Below are 21,390 nucleotides of genomic sequence, written 5' to 3'. Positions count from 1 at the left end.
GTCCACAATCATGCCCCCAGACCCACATTTCTGCAATCCGGCCCCAGTCCTCTGCGCTGGGCAGCCGGGGATGCGATGGCGGGGGGTACCTTGGAAAGCAGGGACGACCCCCGAAAGTGGCTATGGCTCTCCGCCCGTCCTGAGCTCGGAGGTGTCCCTTCCTGGCAACCGGCGAGCCGGGAAGCCTTTCGAAATGCGCGGGGCTGCGGATCATTGGAGCCTTGAGGTAGGGGTGGGAGCCGGCTACCGCCCTGGAGGGTCCACGAATTGGAAAAAGTTCTCCCCTTTGCTCAAATTCCCCCACCACGCAGGAGGTGGCTGGGTACTAGTATGGAGAGGAGTGGAGACTTCACTTCTTTCTTAACCCAGAGGAGTGAAGATGAAGAAGGAAAGTTTCTAAGAAACTGCCCAACCCCGCTGCGCGGACAGAAGCGCAGCAGCCCTCCTCGGCCTGCGGGAGCCGGGGGCGCGGGAACCGCGCGCCGCGACCGGGCCAGAGTTGAAGCTGCAAGTTGTAGACCAGGAGCGAGACTTGATGGCCTTTTCGTCCTGAGGCACCAGCCAGCCCGATCGCGCAAACGCCACGGCAGGCTAGCCAGAGCGGGGCTACTGGACAGTTGAGGGAGACGACGGCGCAGTGGCCCGGGTGGTGGGTAAGCGGGTGGCTGGCGCCGGAGACTGCATCCCCCCAAAGGGACGCTCTTTGCGAGCCCCACAGTCGGGCTCGGGAAGAGGGCAACCTGAACCGCGATGTCGATTTTTTGAGGCTTGACACGGAGGTGCAAAGGACGAAGGACAAGGTGACTTGGGGGCTGCGTTCCTGTGAAGTGCCTGGCGTGGCGAGCATCCACTTCTTCCCGGCCCAGAATTCCTAAAACGCAATCTCTAAAAATTCACATTAGAGAGACCTCTTTATGAAAGAAAAATGAGATTCAGGCTGCAATTAAGAGGATGTTTAAGGGTACTGTCTGAAGTACCTCTTTTTTACCCAGATCTTTAATTTATTTATTTCCCGACCTTCCACTCCTTCCTCCCCATTTGAATTGTTTTCCTTTACTCTGTCAGTCTCTTCCTGAAAAACACCCTGTATGCGTGTTTTAAAGTCACAAAAAACACCTTAATCAAAATAATACCTGCTTTAAGTACATGGACCAAACACCAAGATACCTATTTTTCCCCTTCCCGGCAGCAGGAACTATTTTCTAAGAAATAATGATTAAAAAAAATAAATCTTCTGGTCAAAAAATGCTGAATCTATCTTGTTTATAGCCCCTTTGGGGTGCAATGATGAAAATGGTAGTATTTGAGTGAAACAATTTAACCCAAATTCAGATTTTTACAATTTATCTCTTTGCAGATTACTATAAAGAATAATTTACTTTTACACCTTAACCACCTTTTTTTCAGAGATTGTGGAATTACAGGAATAATTTTCTAAGTGTCTTTAAAATGCCTTGTCATAAATTTTTTTCCTTAGGTAAAAAAAAATATATATGTATCTACTGTAAGGATACAAGAACCCAAAATGCTCAGATTTGGTATTTTGATTACCTTGTTTTCAGATGTGTAAATTATCCCAGGATATTCAAATACTGAGGAATTTGTGTATGATAACCAGTCAATACCTATTTCAAATAGTGTGGAATACATACCAATTTAAGAACCCATATGTTTGAATATTTTGCACAAGTTTGTTAGATTAGATGGTCTGAACAATTGCTTTTAATGCCTCACACTTCGAATGTGTAAATACAGAATTTAGAGAAGTCATCATGTTACTTTCATTTTCAATCCTGCAAATGTGTGATCAGTCTACAGTTAGGTAAGGGTTTTGGGTTCTGACACATTCATATCCTATAAGACATAAATATTTTAACTAACAGAGTTTAACAGTGTTATTTATTTGAAAATGGAGCTTTTCCACCTTCTATTTCTGAAGTTTTGTCCAACCATACAGAAGGGGAAAACAGTAACTACTAACTATTCGGACCCACATAAAATATTATCTGAGTTGTGGGCCTGAATTATGTAGATATTTGTCACTTCATATTATATTTGTATAAATGACTAGAATACCAGATCTAACACCTGAAGCTTTGTAAAGCACATTACAGTTGCACTCAATGAATAGCTATGGAAGTTTTCTTTATTGATTGCTTGATGTGTAACAATAATTGGCATCTTTTTCACACATTACAAAAAATTATACTTGGCTCAGTATGCAACCTTTTAAGCATAGCCATATTATTTAACAAAAGAAGGGGAAAACCTATTCTACCCAATACAGCATTTACAAATGCACAAAACATGCCACTTTGGCTTGTATGTTGTCTAGATTAAAAAAAAAAAAAAAAATCTCTTTTTAACATAAATAAGTTAGTATAATTTTTCAGTGTCTTTACAGAGTTATGTACACAGGTACACTTCAAATGGTTTTGTTTCATACACTTAACACAGGCAATGAAGAAATACTGTTTAAAGATGTAGTATCCATTTCACTTATTCCACAAGTGTGCTTTTCTTTACATGTACTTTCCTTTAAAAACACTATTTTCCTTTGGGCAAATTAACAAATAGAGAAGCTTTAAATTAAAAATTATTTCATTTTTTTCGTGTGTGTGTGTGTGTGAAGCTACTTATCAATCTTTAAAAATACCTAGGGATTTTGAATTATTTTTGCTGTGTCTACACAGCTTAAAGGGAAAACTATGACACTTTCTCAACAAATTTGGTAAATACAGATGGTCAGTTCTGAGCATTCAGAAATCTCCACAGAGTGCCCCAGATTTTTGCCGATTACTTGAAGTGATTACCAAACTGCTGAATAATTAACTGGTAAATTCCAATTTTAAGGGAAACTGGGTGTGGCAGGGGAGGCAGGAGTTGGAGACACTGAGAATAGTTGTTGCTGTTTTGGGGGGTTTTGTATTTAAAGACATTTGCTGCTACATAACAGAATCGGAAGAACTCCCAAATAAGAATAAGCTTCATGTAAAAATAAATAGCAACTATTTGTAGCCAGTTTTCAAATTTTGATGATTTTAAAAATGAAGTATCAGTCTCACTGAAAGGGACATTACATCTTTAAAGAAAACAATTCAAGCCCTTCCCCAAAATTGCTTCTCTTATGTAAATCAAATATTTTTCTCCTTGCTGTAAAAAGAAGCAAGTTCTTCATCCCCACCCATGCCAATTCCTCATCCCCACCCTGCCCTCCCTTCCCAATGTTTATGTGCTACATAAAGGTAAAAACTATATACACAGGTAGTACAATGAAGCAAATAAGGAAAAACCTAATTGCACAATGCTACATCCACGCTTTAGAGGCAGGTCATTTAAGAGTGCCTAAAATTTTAGTGTTATTGTGTTGTTGCTTTTTCAGTGCTTATACAGATGTCATTCCATGGAGTCAGCGATATGTATTTAAATTTTTTCATGTATATCTTCCTTGCTTCATCAAGCAATGATGTATCTGATAAACAAGGAAACATATCCTTAATTCTGCAAAAAAAAAAAAAGAAGAAAGAAGAATTAGGGGAAAACACATTACCAATAAACTGACATTCCCAATAAAGTACAGGAATATTTTGTCATTATCTCATTTGGGAAATACCTGAGTGATGGCAGGAGAAAAGTATGTACCAAAAAGTTTGATGACTATGGTCATCTCCACCGAACACTGTCTTAACTGGATTTTTGTTCTCCTAACACAGGGGTTCTTAATAAGTGGGCGATTTTGCCCAGCTTCCCCCACCCCCAGGGGATATTTGCAATGTTGAGACATTTTTGGTTGTCACAACTGAGGGAGGAGAACTGCTACTGGTATGGAGTAGGAAAGGCCAGGGATACTGCCAAATATTTGAAAATGCACAGGACAGCCTCCCGCATCAAAGAATTTTTCAGCTCAAGATGTCAATAATGCAGAGGTTGAGAAATTCTAGTCAAGAATCTGGGTCAAAGATAGTGAGAAAGAAAGGAAACAGGAAAATTCAGAAACTGTTAACACATAAGAGTAGCATAATTTTCTAAATTTGAAATTTCAAATTTTCTAAATTTGAAATATAATTTGTGAAGGCCTCCAGAGGAAAATTCTACTAACATCAGGGATTTTCCCTCAAAACATTCTACTTTTGTATTCATGTGAATAGATCATATTCTATTCATTCTGAATAGATCCTCACTACTATTTCTAGTATTGTCTGAATTGACAACATTACTAACAAATGCCTCTTTGCATGTCAGAATGGGGGCAGATCAAAATCCAATAGCTATGATGCACAGGGTTCATGAGTTACATGACAAGTAACAAAAACCAAGAGAGCTACAGATGTTAAAACTGATCCAGAAAATTTTTTATCCAATTTTCCCACTTTATAAAGAAGTATAATATAGAGGGTCTATAATGCCATTTTCTATTAGTTTTGGAAAATACCAGATATATGTGAAGAAATCGTATTATGACATTATGATTTAAAAACACAACAAACCTGAATCCCAATTTAACTCGGACAGCCTTTATTTTTAATTTTTGTGAGAATTTTAAAAATTAAATTGGACATTCGTTAAGATATTTTTACATGTTAGGCTATGAGTGTGTTTTGGGGGAAATAAGGATAATAGTCCTTGTTTACAAGAAGCTTATAAACTATTCATATATGTACTTTTATCATTATGGATAGCCAATCTATGTAAATTTGAAGGCTAAATTATTCAAATTAGCTATTTGGGGTGATCAGATTTTTGTACGTAGAAAAAAATCTCCACTTGTGCTGGGTAGACTTACCCTCACCAGTCCTAACATCTACTATCCATTTCCCCTACAAACATCCAAATCATCCTGTTAACAGCACAATGAGCATACATAGGCTGGTGTTCCTAGATGACTATTCTGGCAGTTAATTTAACTTCAGCTTTGCAACTTCAGTGTTATCAGAAACTCTGTAGGAACTTTAGTACTTTTGAGCTTCCCATTTTGCTTTTTTAAAATACAAAGTTTCCTTCTCTCTCCCCAAAACTTACCGGAAATCAGGGAAAGTGACAATTTATGAAAATGATAAGGTTAAAAACACAGCACAACACCCTATTCACATTCCTAACTCCTTGCCTAACCAAATGTGAGCTATTTGCACCTAACTTTTCCCTCAACATTTAAAAGTAATCATGTATTTACCATTTTTCCATGTATGGCTCAAAATGTGACTCAACTCGAACCTCTAAGAAATGTTTTCTCATGAAGTGGCACTGAGGGATACCCCAGTTCTTCATCAGATAGGAAAGAATCTATTGTTCCCAACATGTTTTGGTGGGACTCACAAGGGACATTGCCTTCCTACCTCTGGGGCCTTAGTTATAAGCACTTGCCTGGGACACTGACTCTGGTTGATGAATGTTTCAAGGGAAAATCATCCTGGGAAGTAGATACTTTGGAGAATTACAGTATGCCACACAGTGTTTTCCAGCCTTCCCCAGTGCTACTTTTTTTAATCTCAAAAACAAAACAAACAAACAAACAAAAACCTGCAAGTTACTAATATGCCAGCAACCAGAAAAATCAGATATTGTTCGGTTTGCAGGCCCACAGGGTGCAGGGTGCACAGCCCAGTTACGGTGTCAGTTCTGAGCTCTTTTAGTGATCAACCCACCGAGCTGTTTACGTTTGACGTCTTCGGAGGCCCGGCTTCTTGGGCGTCTGCTCCACAGAACCAGCACTTGGGGAACCGTCTGAAACATTTTCTTCTGTTCTGTTGGCTCTTTTGTTTTGAGGAGAAGAATCTATGGGTATAGGAAAATTTTTAAAAAGAACAGACACAATCTTTATTAGTAAAAACAATGGCTGACAGAAGTTCAGGGAATGAAAAACCCACCACCTCCACCCACAATCTTAGAATCGTCATCCCCAGTGGCCTTTAAGGGCACAAAATGAGGTTGTTTCTACACAACAGAAAGTGCATTCTACACCCCACATATATCTATCTACCCCTCCCCCCGCCATAGCTAAGAGGGAGACGGTCGATAAACATCTCAACTTTGTCACATAACTACAGTTGGCTAGCGGGGATGCGATATGTTAGGTTTGGGAAAGTATAGGATCTTACTACCTCCGGTTTTTTACTTCAAAATCATGAACAGACAAGAAGTCAGCCAGGTAGCAGTTAAAATACTAAGATTAACAAAGCCTGCTCGACCCCAAAAGCTAAATCAGAATGTGCTGGAAAGCAAGCTGAGGTTAACACGATCAGGCAGGCACAGATACTTTACAGAAAGACAATTTTACGTTTTGGAAAGGGTCATTACCATCTGTTGCGGGTCGCTTCCTTATTCCTGCGCACTGCTCCGCTAACCCAGTCTGGCTGTCTGACGGGTCAGTCTTTTGGTCTACCAAGTGCGTGTCCTCTGAGTTTGCCTGGGACCCAATTAAAGGCACCGCCTGGCGGTTCCCGCTGACATCCTGGCTCTCCTGCGCCGGCACCTTGCAAGCGCCTTTGGGGGGCCGCGGGGGTCTGTAGTAGAACTCGGGCAAGCTGCCCTTCTCCACCTCCTGCCATTCGTATTTGCCCTCCAGGGGCTTATGGTTCTGAAAATCGAAATTCCACTTGCGCTGGCTTGCCTCTTCCATTTCTCTGCAGTGCTTCTCCAAGTCCCGGGTTAACTCTTCGTGATTCACAGGGCCGAAGAGGTTTCTGCAGGCGGAGGGCTTAGGGTGCTCAGCCTGCCTGGCGTCCATCCTCTCCAGGCTCGGGCTCCCGTTAGACACTCGCACGTTTGACATTTTCCTCCCGGTCCGGTCTTGACCGCCTAGCTCGCTCTCTCAAAAAAACAAAATCGAACAAAACAAAACGCCCCGACGCAGCCCGAACTCCTCTTACAAGCCCTGCGTCTGCCCTCAGAGCCAAGAGAAACAAACCCCAAGGAGTAACTGCCCAAGCTTCAGGAGCGCGCAGGGTCTGGGGGAGTGAGTGCGGGGACGCCCCGGACAGGCAGCCTAAAGTCTCCGCCGATCAAGTGTACGGGCGAGCGGGAGGGCGGGGAAGGGAGGGGAGGAGGAAGGAGGAGGTGGCAAAGCCAGTCCAAGTCCAGGCTGGTGCAATCCCGCGCTCCCGCGAACCCAGCTGCTCTCCAAACCTTGCCGCGGTCGGAGTCGCGGAGCCGTGAGACAGTGGGGAGAAGGGAGGGGGAGAAAAGCGCCCCGAAAAGACGAGCCCCCTTTTTTAGTTGCCCAATATGGCGGTGGTAGGGAGGCTGACGAAGAAGAAAATGATTGACACGGCAAGTCTATTTAAACAGAGGAGGAGATCCATTGGTCGCGGCGCCGGGAGCCGCCCCGCCGAGGCTGGCAAGCGCGGTCTTAAGGTGGCCCGGGCGCGGTTCCGACGCCTCTCCGCGTTCGCGAGCGCGCGACTCCCCGAGCGCAGCCAGGAGATTGGCTGGTCGCGTGACTGCTGGAGGTGTACTGCTGCCAACAAACCTGCTCTGGCTGGCCTCGGAGAAATTACAAATAAGACAAACAAACTAGCCAAACGGCCGGGAAGCTGGGGAGGGGCCTGGGAGGCGGCCAGGCACTGCCGGCGGGGCCTGGGGTTCTGGTCCTCGCGCTGCGTTAGCTGGCGCGCTGCCGCTCCTGAGCCGCGAACTCCCGCTCCTCGCCCGGGAAACCAGGGTCTGGACCGTATGATCTCCCAGGTCGCTGGCAGCTCTTTTGAGCTTCGGTGGCCAACTTATTTTGCCCTTACTCGCCGAGCCCGGGATGCGGGCGACTGCGGGGCGGAAGCAGGAGATAGGAGTAGTAGCACCACCTCGGCCCTCCCGGTGGCCCCCTATCGTGAACTGCCGGGTGACCGGGAATCCTTAGCTGAGCGCCTGGGAGCCCCCTTCCTGGGTGCCTTCGCTTGGGGCTTAGGGTGGGCAGTGGTTAGCTCAGCCTTCACCCAGAAGTTTCTGCTATCCTAGAGGAGGCCAAGAGCTTAGGCAAGAAACCAAAGCGAACGTCTTTCTGTAAATTAGCAGGGAATCGACGCGGCATTTGTAATGCATTCTGAACCCAAACTCTCCTTCAGTAAAAAAAAAAGAGCGTCCCAAGATCAAAAACACGACTGGTCTCACAAGTTCCTTAATAAATTCTATAGCGGTCTCAGTCACATTTAGTTTTGAAAGCAAGATTACACCCTGGCTCAGGTTTTTGCCTCCCAAGCACAGTTAAGGCCATTGACATTGGCTGCGTGTGGGAACTGTCTTTATACTTTTCAGTTCTTTCCCGGGTTGTGGCCATTTCCTCTACCTGAGTCCAGTCGCCAAATACAACAGCTCCTTCCTCCCCCTTTCCCTCTCATATTCGCTGCTCCAACCCACACTGAACAATAATTCAGATGCAAAAGAATGCTTTTATAAGACTGCAAGCTGTTAAGTGGTGAAAACATTTCCCTAAGAATCTAAGTTCAAATTATGATTTATAAAACCATCACAACTTTGTCTTAATATCTGATACTACTATCCGGACATTTCTCTGCTCCTCTTTGCAACTTGGATTTTATCTATCAATGTAGGCTTGAACAAGGTGAGGAAAATTATGAGAGGATGAGCAGGACTGTCATAGCTGAGACAGAGCTTAATGGGGTTTTAACTGCCTCCTCACTCACATTACCAATATGGATAATCTTGGTTTGGGCCAAACTAATAAATGTTATTGGAAACTAACCTTCTGTTTTAATTTTTCACAACAGCAATGTATTCTTACCATTTATGCTATGGATGTGTTTGATTTTAACTTGTTTTCTTAGTCACATCTTATTTGTCCATGTTGTATGCAGGCCTCACCTCATAAACTCAGAATGTTACAGCTGGGACTGCCCTTTGGGACCCTGTGGTTTAACTCTCTCTTTTACACTGAGGAAATTGAGATACAGAGAGGTTTCCTGTCCAGGAACATACACAGAGTTGGTAACATAGCCAGGACGAGCTCAGGTCTCCCCACTCTCAGACTCGTTCTCTTTCTGTTTCTTTCCTTCCTGGTAATCCCAGCCAGGTTAGGGTTTTGTCTGGATTTACTTGTGTTGAAGTCTGCAGGTCCTCCTCTCCTACAGGGATCCAAAATGGCTCCTTCCCAGCCCTGAGCAGCCTGCAGATGATTCCTTGATGTTGCTGTGGTCTCTGATATTTAAATGCAGATGTCTTTGGCCTTTGGTATCACTAGCCACTAATTCAACTAAAATACAGATTCCAAAAATACAGGAGTGATACCCAGAGAATAGTGAAGGTGGTAGCATCCAGAACTGGCTTTGATATCAGGACTTCCTAACACAGAAAAGAGTTCACCTGGGGTCAGAGCAAGAAGTCTCATCATCTTTATTTTTATTTTTTATTTCATCTTATTTCATTATTTTATTTTTTTTGAGACAGGAATCTGGCTATACAGGCTGGCCTTGAACTTCTGGACTCTGCCTCCCAAGTAGCTGAGACTACAAGCCCACACATCATTGCATTCCCACTATTTTTTCTACATTTAATGCTCCCACTTAATTTATTAGAGTGGGGATGAGGGGAAGAAGGAAAATTAGTGTGGGTCTTGCTACCATAAAATATACCCCACCCTTGCAGTTATATAATATCCAAATTTTAAAAGAAGTGCTAGACTGCAGAGACACACATATGTACACAAACTAATGGAGAAATTCCAGAATACTTCACCTTGTCACACTTGTGATTTTACTCATGACATTTATATCTATATGAAAAAGAAAATACTTCCATTCCCTACACAAGCTGAATCTTTCAACTGATATATAGGAGCTCCATTTTGTTACTCTGTTAATCTTAAAGCAAACGAGTCATGGTCATGCCACCTTAAGAAGTCTGGCTGCCAGCAGAAAGGCTGTGCTTACACCGACCTCACTATGATCTAAAGTGTTTTGTTTACAGTCAAGGCACCCGAGATCTGTACAGCAAATAATGAGAAGGCAGGCGTCTGCTGTAGTAGCGACCAAGCGTGAAAAAAATACTATGGAGTCCCTGAAGCAAAAGGGAACGTGGAGATCAGAGCGCCATCCTCTTGTAGGAAGCTGGCAGCTGCAAAAGGGTAAACTAGGAAGAAAAATTTCACACAGACAGTGGAAAGGCGCTGCTTGGGTAGAAGAGAGAAAGTTCCATACTACACTGCTCTAAAGTGGGTTCTGCTTCCCCAGTACCCCCAATCTTCTGTAATATTTTTCTTGTCATTTTCACTCCTGGTGATTTCCTACTAAGAGATGAGAAGTGTCACATAGGCTATCCCAGATTTCTGTGTCTTTCACAAGATCAGGAGCGAGAGAGACAAAGATAGAACAAAACTTAAAAGAAACAACAGTGTAGTAAACAAAGAGTCCAAATGGGCTGGTTGAGCAAGCAGTGCACGTCAGCCCGGCTCCAAGATGCATCCTCTCATGGGGAAATTATGTAGCCCCAACTGTTTCTACAAGGATACAGGTTACCTTACCCAGTTGTCCCTCCCACCTCAAGTACACAATTTTAATCCTATCTCAAGGATGTTAAGCAAGGCAACTTTAAATCAATTTACCATTCCCCTAAACTGACATATTTTTAGAGTTTGGCAATTTCACAGTCATCTGTTTCTGACACTTTAAATTCAATTTAACAAATATTTACTGAGCACCTTCTATTAATTTGCTAGCCATTTCTTTCTTTCAACATATATTTATTGAGTGCCTCCTATATGCCATGCATTATCCTAGACTCTGGGGATACAGAAGTGAGCAGATTTAAACTAGGATAAAACTTAAATTTTAATAAGGGAAGGGAAAACAGAAAATAACACAATAAATAAGTGAAATATTATGTAAGGGGGTGATACACATTATGGAGAAACAATAAGCAGGGAAGAAGGAAAGAGTGTTGTGGTGGTCAGGGAGGAAGGCATCATTAACAAGTAGCCTTTAAGACAAAGCCCTGATGATGTGAGAAAGCAGTCAAGCAGATATCTGGGGAGTGTCCCCAAAAAGGGAACAAGTGCAAAGACTCTGAGGTGGGATCTTTCCTGATGTGTTGTCAGGAGGTCTGTGTGATGCACAGGGAGAGCAGGGGAGAGTAGTATCAGGGGCCATAGATCCTCTAGGACCACACAGCCCTCTGTAGGGCTTTTATCATTGACTGAGTGATAAGGGAAGACACTGGGACTTTTTTAATAGGGGAATTATGTGATCTTACCATACATAAGGTATTTCCCAGATCATTATTCCTCAGTATAAGGAGTAAAGAGATAAATAAGTCATGAATCCTGCCTGTGGGAAGCATACACCCTAGATAGGGACACCATCATGTACACAAAACTTAGAAGTAAAAGCAATACAGGGAAAAACACAACGCTATGGAGTACAAGAGAGAAGGATGGGAAAATCTTCAAGGAATAGGTTACGTGTTAAGATCTTGAAGAATAAGAGAAATATTAAGATTATAAGCACAAGGGGCAGGAATGGGGGGAAATGGGATCAGTTGTAGGCCTGGCAAGGGTACTCTTTAAAAAAAAAAAAAAAAAAATCTATGTTACTTAGTCAGTAGGGGGAACCAATGGGACTTTGATGAAGAGAATGTCATGATCACTGCCCAAACTCCTGAACAGAAGCAAGCCTGGGTCCTGGGCCTGGTTTGGAGTTCTGAGTTTGGATTTGTGAGATGGAATGATCTGAAGAAGGTTAGGCTGAAGGTGATCTGAGAAACAATGTCTAGGGACAGAAATAAATGAAAAGTTGAGCAGACAGTCCCACTGTGATTTAGTCAGACAGGAGCTAGGATATGGGCAGATTACAGGTGGAGGCAGAAAGGCCATGAGACAAGGTTTGGAGCAGAGAGTAAGAAGTCATCTGGCTTCACCTCCTAACTTGCAAAGGCATAGCTGCAGATGCTTTTTGGTGCCTACAGCCTTAACTGTGAGTGGTAAGGTAACTGTTAAGGGGCCTAAGCTGTCCCAGACAATCAGATCTTTGTGTTTGGAAGTGGTCTGACAGCAAGGTAAAGAATGAGTGTGATGAGCCTGGAGAGGCTACACAGGGAGGCAATTTGGGAGGACGCTGCATGCTGAAGCAACAGATATGATGGCCTGAAGTAATGCTATGGAGGCAGGAATGGAAAGCAAGGAACACATGCAGATTGCAGAGGTAGTTGGAACAGAGAAGAAGATGGGATGATGGAGAAATGAAGGATGAATTTAAGTTCTTAACCATGGGTATAATAGTGCCATTAACTAAAGATGTGATATGATACAGAGGCAGAATGTAACAGAGATTGCTAGCAGCTTATCAAAATTCACTGTCACTTTTTCCCCTTAGTATCAGAATTGTAACTGGGCTTACAGTTCCCCAGCTACATGAAATTTCCCACTCTCCTTTGCTGTAAGCTGTTGCCTTGTTGTGATGAAGTATAGTCCAATAGAATATAAGAAAAAAATGAAAATGTGTCTTCCAGGACTAATGCATAAAACCTGCCACTCTCTTCCCCACCAGCCCTTCGACCCATGGGCTGGAAAGGCAAAAACTAGTGTAATCTTGGAACATGATAGAGTACCATCAACCTGGGTCCCCAACCTGATCCAAGAGAAAAATTTCTACTTTGTTGAACCATTACATTTGTGTTTATTTGTTTTAGCATATTACAGTCATTCCTAACTAATACAAAGGGAAAAGTTTGGGAGGTAGAGGATAGGGAAGATTAATTTAGTTTGTGCCAGGCAAGGTGACACATGCCTGTAACACCAGTGGCTCAGGAGGCTGAGGCAGGAAGATTGCAAGTTCAAAGTCAGTCTCAGCAATTTATTTATTTATTTGTTTCTTTGTAATATTTTTAGTTGTACATGGACACAATAACTTTATTTTGTTTATTTATTTATATGTGTTGCTGAGGATCAAACCCAGTGCTTCACACATACTAGGGAAGTGCTCTACCACTGAGCCCAACCCCCAACCCATCTCAGAAATTTAGCAAGGCTGTAAGCAACTTTAGGGTCTCAAAATAAAAATAAAAAGGGCTGGGGATGTGGCTCATTAATAAAGCATCCCTGGGTTAAATCCCTGGTACCCACCCCCCAAAAAATTTTGGTTTGTATCTGGACATGGTGGCTTCCTTGGAAGCCGAGGCAAGAGGATTGAAAATTAAAGACCAATTGGGTGCAGTGGCACACCCTGTAATCCCAGCAATTCGGAAGGTTGAGGCAGGAGAATTACAAGTTTGAGACCAGCCTCGGAAATTTAGCAAGGCACTCATAACTTAGCAAGACACTATCTTAAAATTAAAAATAAAAAGGGCTGGGGATGTGGTTCAGTGGCAGAGCACAAGGCCTGGGTTCAACCCCCAGGAACCACCACCAATACACACAAGAATTTGGTTTATTACAGCTAATATGCATTGAAATTAATTGCATTCCCAGAGAAAAGAATAAAGAGTATGTCCTTAAGGGGAGAAGAGAGACAATACTGAGATATGAATCTGACAAAAAATGTGAGGGGATGCCATGGTTAATGGCACTCTCTGAGATCTACCCATATTTACAAATGTGCCACTAATCATATGGCCAGGTCAGATCCTAAGTAGATTAAAGATTGCATGGGTATGGAATAAGAATGCATGTAGTAGTATTCTTAGTTCTTTTATGTCACTTTTGAGGTGGGTGCACTCATTGTTAACCCACAGTCCCACATACCCTACTGTCAGAGTCAGCAGATTGTGCCCTATTTCTTTCCTGAAATTGACCAGATAAGGGGAGACCAGAGGTGGCTATCTGACCTAAGCTTGGCTAACTAAATTCTTCCTCCAGGAAATCTGGAATCAGGTCTCAGAAATTTCAATTAGTAAGTTGCAAGTTAGAGACTAATAAGGTAATGTAGACTTGGGATTGGAAGTGCCCTTTTAAGAACATTATCTTCAGCCCATGTGTGATGGAGATGCAGATAAAGTCTGTCTGCAGAGTGTCAGAAGAGAGAAAAGGACATGCAAAGAGGGTCAGAGAAGAGAGATGAGTTTTTAGAAAGGCAGATAACCCTCAGTAACCAAAGCCTCCTCAGTTTCTGAATTCTGCAGCCCATAAGATCCCACTCCCTGCATTTAAGTTAAAGGAGACAGTCCTTGTACTTAGAGAACAATTTCCCCCCTTTTGCTCCAAGCTAGTTTATTGTTTCTGTTAGTTGAACCCAAGATATCCCTGATTAACACAGTACTTTACATATTTGAAAGTAGCTTCCTCTGGCGTCATCACATTTGATTCTCCTAAGAACCTAGTCCTAAGGCGAAGGCTACTATCTTTTCTTGCAGATGAAACCCTGAGATAGAGGACTGAGTGTTCCAAAGCCACAAAAGAGAATAGAGGTGGCCTAGTACTAGGGTTGCTGCTCTTACAAAGTCCATTTGTTTTATTTTTTGTTGTTCTTATTTGTTTTTTAAGAAAGAGGTGCTGGAGATTGAACCCAGGATCTCACACATTTTAGACAAGCACTCTACCAGTGAGCTACATCCCTACCCCTTTCCAAAGCCCATTTTAGAAGATACAATGAGTTGGTGGGTTTGTAAATCATCACTGGCTTCATTAGCTTAATTTATTTATAATGAACTATTCACAAAAAGAAGGTTGTGGGGGAAATCTGATTCAAAAATCCTGAAAAAAGAAAGGTTGCATATTTGGGGGGAAAGTTATATTCAAGCAAAGTGCTTTGGTACATTACACACTTATACTCCTAGCTACTTGGGAGGCCGAGGCAGGAGGATTGCAAGTTTCAGGCCAGCCTCAGCAATTTAGCAAGACCCTGTTTCGAATTTTTTTTTTAAAGAATTTTTTTAGATGTTGATAGAACTTTATTTTATTCATTTATTTATATGGGGTGCTGAGATCAAACCCAGTGCCTCACACATGCTAGGCAAGTGCTCTACCACTGAGCCATAACCCAGCCCCTGTTTCAAATTTTTAAAAAGGGCTGGGGATGTTAGCTTAGTGGTAAAGCACCCCCAGATTCAAAAGAAAGAGAGAGAGAGAGAGGAAAAACAAAACAAACAACAACAACAACAAAAAAAAAAAAAAAAAAAAAAAAACACTAGACTCAAGAAAGGTTTAAAACTGGTAAGGTCAGAATTTAAAGAAAAAAATGCATTGGCAGTTTTTAGCAAAAGAAAAATATTCATTTTCAAAGAAGGTGTAGTAAACGAAAGTAAGTTTACTGATATTGCCAGTGTCATAATAATAGGAAATAAATAATAAAACTTGAATTCATGAACATGTACATAATTTAATTTCCATGACTGAAATGTCACAACTTCTGTGACAAAAATATGGAAATTGGAACAATAAACACATTTGCCACAAATCCACCATTTTAAACTACATTCTGTTCTTCACATTGAGAAAACATGAAGGAGAAAATCTCCCTTAATTCTAATCTCAGTCTTCAGTCTTTTTTTTATAACACCTAAAAAAAAAGAAAGAAAGAAAGAAGGAAGAAACTGTCCACTTTTTTGCTTCTGATCACTCTCTCTTTCTCTCTCTAAATAATGATTCACATGGGTATTTGTTCATTCCTTTATTCATTAAATTTTTAATGAGCTCTTAGCAGATGCCAGACTCTCTGGGGACACAGCAGAGAACAAAGATAGCCAAAGTTCCTGCTGTCATGGAATGGAGCTTACATTCAAGTGCAAAAAGCACACAATCCACAAATAAATAAGCATAATATGTCATATTTTTATAAATGCCAAAAAAGACAGACACACTAGTTAAGGGTATAGAGCGATATGAAGGGAAATGTCATATTAACAGGAAAGAACTTTTCAACAAAGGGACATTTAAGTATAGACCTGAATGAAATGAAAGCATGAATCATGTAACTTTCTGTGTTGGAAGAAGAGCAGATAGCAAATCCAAAGGCTCAAAGGTAACAATGTACCTGGGATGACTGAGGGAGAACAAGGTGATTAGTAAACCCGAAACAAAGTAACTGGTGGCTGGGAAAGAGATGGAATCAGAGAAGAGTTGGGAACTCAGATTATGTAAACTTTATAGACCATAGTAAAGATTGGATTTTGTCCCAATGGAAGTAAGTCATCTTTGAGCAGAGTCTTGATCTGACTTTGACCAACCTCAATCAGTTTGACTGTTAAGGAGGAAGAACTTCAAAGAGGAAAAGGAGAAGTAGGGACACCAGTTTATAGACTGCAGTAATCCAGATAAGAAGTCATGGTATAGCAGTATAGGTAAAAAGAAGAGTGGAGTTGTTAGATGTGTTTTTTGAAGATACAGCCAATGGGACTTGCTAAAGATTTGGAAACAGACTATGCATGAGAGAGAGAAGAGACCATAATGACTAGGGCTTTTTTTAATCCTCAGTAACTAAAGAAATGTGAGGTCTCAGGTGGGGTTGATGGAGAAATGAACAAATTTTGCTATGAACATGTTAAATTTGAAGTGTCCATGGACATCCAAATGCAGATGCCAAGTAAGGAGTTGGTGGAATTCAGGGAAGTCTGTATTGTAGTAGAAATTTTTCAACACTTAGGTGGTATTAAAGCTATGAGACTAGAAAAGGTCACCAAAGAAGTGGGTTTAGACAAAGAAGAAGCTAAGCAATAGGCCGTAGGGCACTACATGACCCACAGACCAAGATTAAATCTTTCTAGGAGGAGAGAGAAATCAACAGATGGAACAAAGCTGGCAGTTCAAGTGAAACAAGGACTACAAACTGACCATTGTACTTGGCTATTGGGGTCACTGCTGATCTTGATAAGAGTAGCTTTGGGGCTGGGTGTGGAGGTACACACCTGTAATATCAGCAATTTGAGAGACTAAAGCAGGAGGAACACACGTTCAAATCCAGCTTCAGCAAGTTAATGAGACTGTCTCAAAATAAAAAATAAAAAAGGGCTGGGGACTGGGGATGTGGCTCAGTGGTAGAGTACCCCTGGGTTCAATCCCCAGTACCAGGGGGTATGGAGGAGAAAGTAGTTTTGATATAGTATGCATGCTGTATATCCACATGAATAAAATATGCACATGTGTACCTAGTCTGAGCACAGAAAAACTAGGTTTTAATAACAGGAAAACAAGCTAGGAGCAGGCCAGGTAGGGGCAGGGTAAGATATGAATGGGGTGCACATTAAAAATGTGCCACATATTAACTGTCTTCTCTTCTGTTTCCCTAGTTTCACGCTTCTTCCTTCAATATCTTAACTTTCATTTAAAAATTGTCAGGCTGATGAATGATCTTAAGCCTATTTGCAAGTAACCACTTTTGGAGAAATGCTAAGGAAAATAGCACAGAATTAGGTTGACTTGCAAGTCTTAGATTTCAACCAGCTAATGTTCTGCTTAGCAAATCACTGCAGAACAGCATCTTCTGAACCTACCATAATAAACTATCTTGCTTATCAAACAAACCATGTAAGTCTTCTTACAAATTATTAGCATATTAAAAGAGCAGTAAGTTTACTTCCATTTATTCTTCTTTTTTTTTTTTTTTTTTTTTTTTTTTTTTTTTTTAGTTCTTGGTCACTTAAGATTCTTTTTTACCTTGATTTTTTTTGTGTGGAGGTACTAAGCATAGAACCCAGGGGTACTTTACCACCAAGTTATTTTTTAGTTTTTATTTTGAGACAGGGTCTCACTAAATGGCTTAGTACCTCACTAAATTTTTTTTTTTTTTTTTTTTTGTACACAAATGGGATACATGTTGTTTCTCTGTCCATTTATTCTTAACAAAAAGCCTTTTCCAGTGTTAGAATAATGGTTCTCCAAATCTCAGTAATCTGATTAGGATCTTCCTGTTTCAGTGGATCAATTATATCTCCAATGTCAAATGCAATTTTGCCATTTGCAGGATACTGCAGGGCATGGTGGCACACACCTGTAATCCCAGTGGTTTGGGAAGCTGAAGCAGGAAGACTGCAAATTCAAAACCAGCTTCAGCAACTTAGCAAGGCCCTAAGCAACTTAGCAAGACTTTGTCTCAAGTAAAATATAAAAAGGGCTTGGAATGTGGCTCAGGGGTTAAGTGTCCCCGGGTTCAATCCCTCATAAAAAAAAAAAAAAAAAAAAAAAAAAAAAAAAAAAAAGTTTTCTTTAACTCAGAATTAGATTTTTCAGAGTAGTTTTCTTCCTCTACTGAAGAAACAGAAACACCAAAATAGTTAGGCCCTCTGTGGTCACAGGAGGACAGATGAGGGTTAGTAATAAGACAGGATATGCCCTCCAATCCAACCTTACAACATTCAGGAAGCAGGGAGGTAACTGATCTGTTCCACTGTTCAAACAGCACAGGAGGACAGCATAATGCCAGGACTATCAGCTCTGCTCCAATCCTGCAAATACTTCAAAGCACAACCATATTTATAATCTACTTTTCTAAATGTATATACAAGAGTTTTAATCCCCACAAAATTTAATTGAACACTAAATTTGCAAAAAGTCTACCTATTAAACATTTTCAAATCATTATCATACATTACTCACATGGTAATCTGAATTTAACATTTATTTCATGATGAAGTATAGTAATTATTATCTGTGCAATTGGTATTATAACACTTAATAAGTGAGGTAGAACAAAATATAAAAGGTGACTTGTCTATAGTCACACACAACTAGTTGTAAAGTCAAGATAACAACTGAAACCTGATCCTTTTTCCACTAAACCTAGTTCCTTTTCTTCAGAAAGCTCCCCACTGTGATACATGCACTGCTCCATGACATATTCACCTTGACTTCAGATATAAATCCGTAGTCCTTAACCTTTTTAGTATCTTCCAAAGAGGCCAATTCCAATGTTTCAAATAAAATAAATACAATGTTGGTAACTAGGACTCAGTAGATATTATTCACAAGTGGAGATCCCAGAGAGAGCTTCCAGTGTATTCTATCAGGAATTCTAGACAAGACAGTCATGGAAACTAGCACATCTACAGTCCCTATCCAGACAAAGTACCCCAACCCCAGCCTAGGGCATGGGTTCTTGATCAAGAGCTATGGGGCCTAGTATAGACTGCTCTGCCAAAAGAAGGAAGAAGCTAAGCCAATCTTAAACTTTCACTCAAGATTTAGGACTGGGAAGTACAGAAAGAACCAGAGGATTGTATTAAGAAGAAAACAGACAGATGCACAGTGAAGATGTGTAGGGACCAGCAGAGTCACCATGTGTGGAATGATTAACCATGGACTTCAATGGCAAAGGTGTCTAGATCGCCCAGATTTCCAATGACCTCCAATTCCTATTTATATGTGACCCTTTCAAGGCCCCATAGTTTAGCTTTTCATGTTTTGAGGACTTGGTTAGATAGTTAAAATTCCTGTCACAAATGAACACACATGTACACACATTTCATGTATTACTTGCAGTTACAAGTAAGACTTTCTCACAATCAAAAGGCCTTTCTCACAATCAAAAGGCCTTACCTAACCACCACCTCTCAGACTACAGCAGGTCCAAATTGTGCAATGGAACCCTCATAGAGCCAGAGTCAGGTTCAAATTACTTAACAGTTACTTTCATATCCAATACAAGTACACAATTAACCCCAACCAAGTTCACATGAACTATGTGGTAGTTTGATCAAAAGTATATTTCATTCACTCATTATGTATCTCTTGATTACCTACAATGTGTCAGGCATGCTGGGTGCTAGAGTCATGTAAACAAACAATAAAGACAAGACAAAGCCTCTGTATTGAGGGGCTCTCAATTCAGTGGGAAAGGCACAGAAACATCACATATAAAAATGGAAACAAATTTTAGAAAATTTAGAGAAACTATATAGTTCTGACTGCTTAAATGGTAGATTCTCTTTTGCATCTAAGTCATTCTAAATACAGCTTTTCTACCCAAGCCCAACTTGTCAGACCTGATGAGATTTACGTCAGTATACTGTTTAACCAAGTGAAAAGACAGGAACAGAATTAAATCATTCTTCGGTGCCTTGATCACTGGGATATAGCTGGCATAATTAGATGGCCAGGGTTAATAACTACTAAGTTCAATATTATTATTTAATTATGACACAGACCTCTCAGGATTTTAAATGTGATTGTGATATTTTAGACTTAAAAGTTAAACATCCCTTACTGTTTTCTGTTTTGAGTGATTACTAAGACATAGAAGCAAAGAAAACATAAGTTCAAAATAGAGGAGAAAAAGGAGAAGGCACTGAGTAAAGAGGAAAAGGGATCTAGAAAACAAGAGTCTTAAAAATATGAATCATCACTACTTGGATCCAGATTTATCATAGGTCTATATTTACCACAGATTTAGTCATAATCACTTAAAATAAAATTTTTAAAATCTACCAGTACTACTCTATCTTGTTTAGTCTAACTTTCTAACACTATTCTATACTGAGAGTTCTGTTGTACTTTTTTAAGCACTGGAGATGTGCATCAAGCACCAACTCATGCGGCAAGGAGTATAGCTCAATAGTAGACCATGTTCACAAGGCCCTGGGTTCAATCCACAGCACCAAAATGACAACAACAAAAATCTTTGCGCTTTTCACAACAACAAGTTATGTGGTAACTGCTGAAAGTGTAACTGAAGGTTTGAAAACATATTCTCCTGAGTAGTGGTGGTTAGGGTCTGTTTGAGAAAAACAGCAAAAGCCTGGATCAGATTTTAAATCTGCTTTTAATTGCACCAAATGTCCTTGATTGCATATATGTTCAAGAAAGAAGCACATGCTCCATAATTAAAGATCCTAAAGCAGCATTGTTCGATAGAAATATGAGACACATATACAATTTAGGTTTTCTAGAAAACATTTTTAAAAAGTAAAAGTAAACAGAAGAAATGCCATTTCACAGGTAATCGATATAAAAATTAAGATTTTTTTCATTTTTTCAAAATAATTTCTTAAAATCCAACATTTATTTTTTACTTACAGCACATCTTAATTTGGATTAACACATTTAAGTGTTCAATAACCATATGGGAGCCGGGTGCAGTGGAGCACACCTGTCATCCCAGCAGCTTGGGAGACTGAGACAGGAGGATCTCAAGTTCAAAACCAGCTTCAGAAACTGCGAGGCATTAAGTAACTCAGTGGGACCCTGTCTCCAAATAAAATACAAAATAGGGCTGGAAATGTGACTAAGTTGTTGACTACCCCTGAGTTCACTTCCCAATGCCCTTCCCTTCCCTCTCCCTTCCCAAAAGAAAACCTATGTGGCTGGTCACCATCATATTGGACAGCACGGCCTTAAAGGATGACTGTGATATTGAGTACAAATGCCAGTGGAAACATAATTGTTCTAGTATTTTTTAACATAGTAATTTTTATAGTCCTTATGTAAAGTTTTGGTGGTCTGCTTTTACCTCTATATTTGTTATTTTTAGTGCGTCACTTTAAAGAACATACTTGTTTTCCCCGTACATAGTTTCTTAGCCTCCCTTG

At 40.7% G+C, this 21,390-nt stretch overlaps 1 protein-coding gene across 1 annotated transcript; it reads right to left on the bottom strand.

Moving 5' to 3' along the window:
• Nucleotides 1-3,382: 3,382 nt before the first annotated feature.
• Cdkn1b (cyclin dependent kinase inhibitor 1B) lies at nt 3,383-7,316 on the bottom strand. The gene is made up of 3 exons (XM_047550368.1): nt 6,295-7,316; nt 5,643-5,772; nt 3,383-3,501 (listed from the first exon to the last, which is right to left on the bottom strand). Exons 1-2 carry the CDS (start codon nt 6,767-6,769, stop codon nt 5,651-5,653), a joined length of 597 nt encoding a protein of 198 aa, XP_047406324.1. The 5' UTR covers nt 6,770-7,316; the 3' UTR covers nt 3,383-3,501; nt 5,643-5,650.
• Between the last annotated feature and the right edge of the window lie 14,074 nt (nt 7,317-21,390).

This window comes from Sciurus carolinensis, chromosome 4, assembly GCF_902686445.1.
Source record: "Sciurus carolinensis chromosome 4, mSciCar1.2, whole genome shotgun sequence".
Taxonomy (NCBI): domain Eukaryota; kingdom Metazoa; phylum Chordata; class Mammalia; order Rodentia; family Sciuridae; genus Sciurus; species Sciurus carolinensis.
Note: the sequence above shows the minus strand (reverse complement) of the source record. Positions and strands in the feature narration are given on the sequence as shown.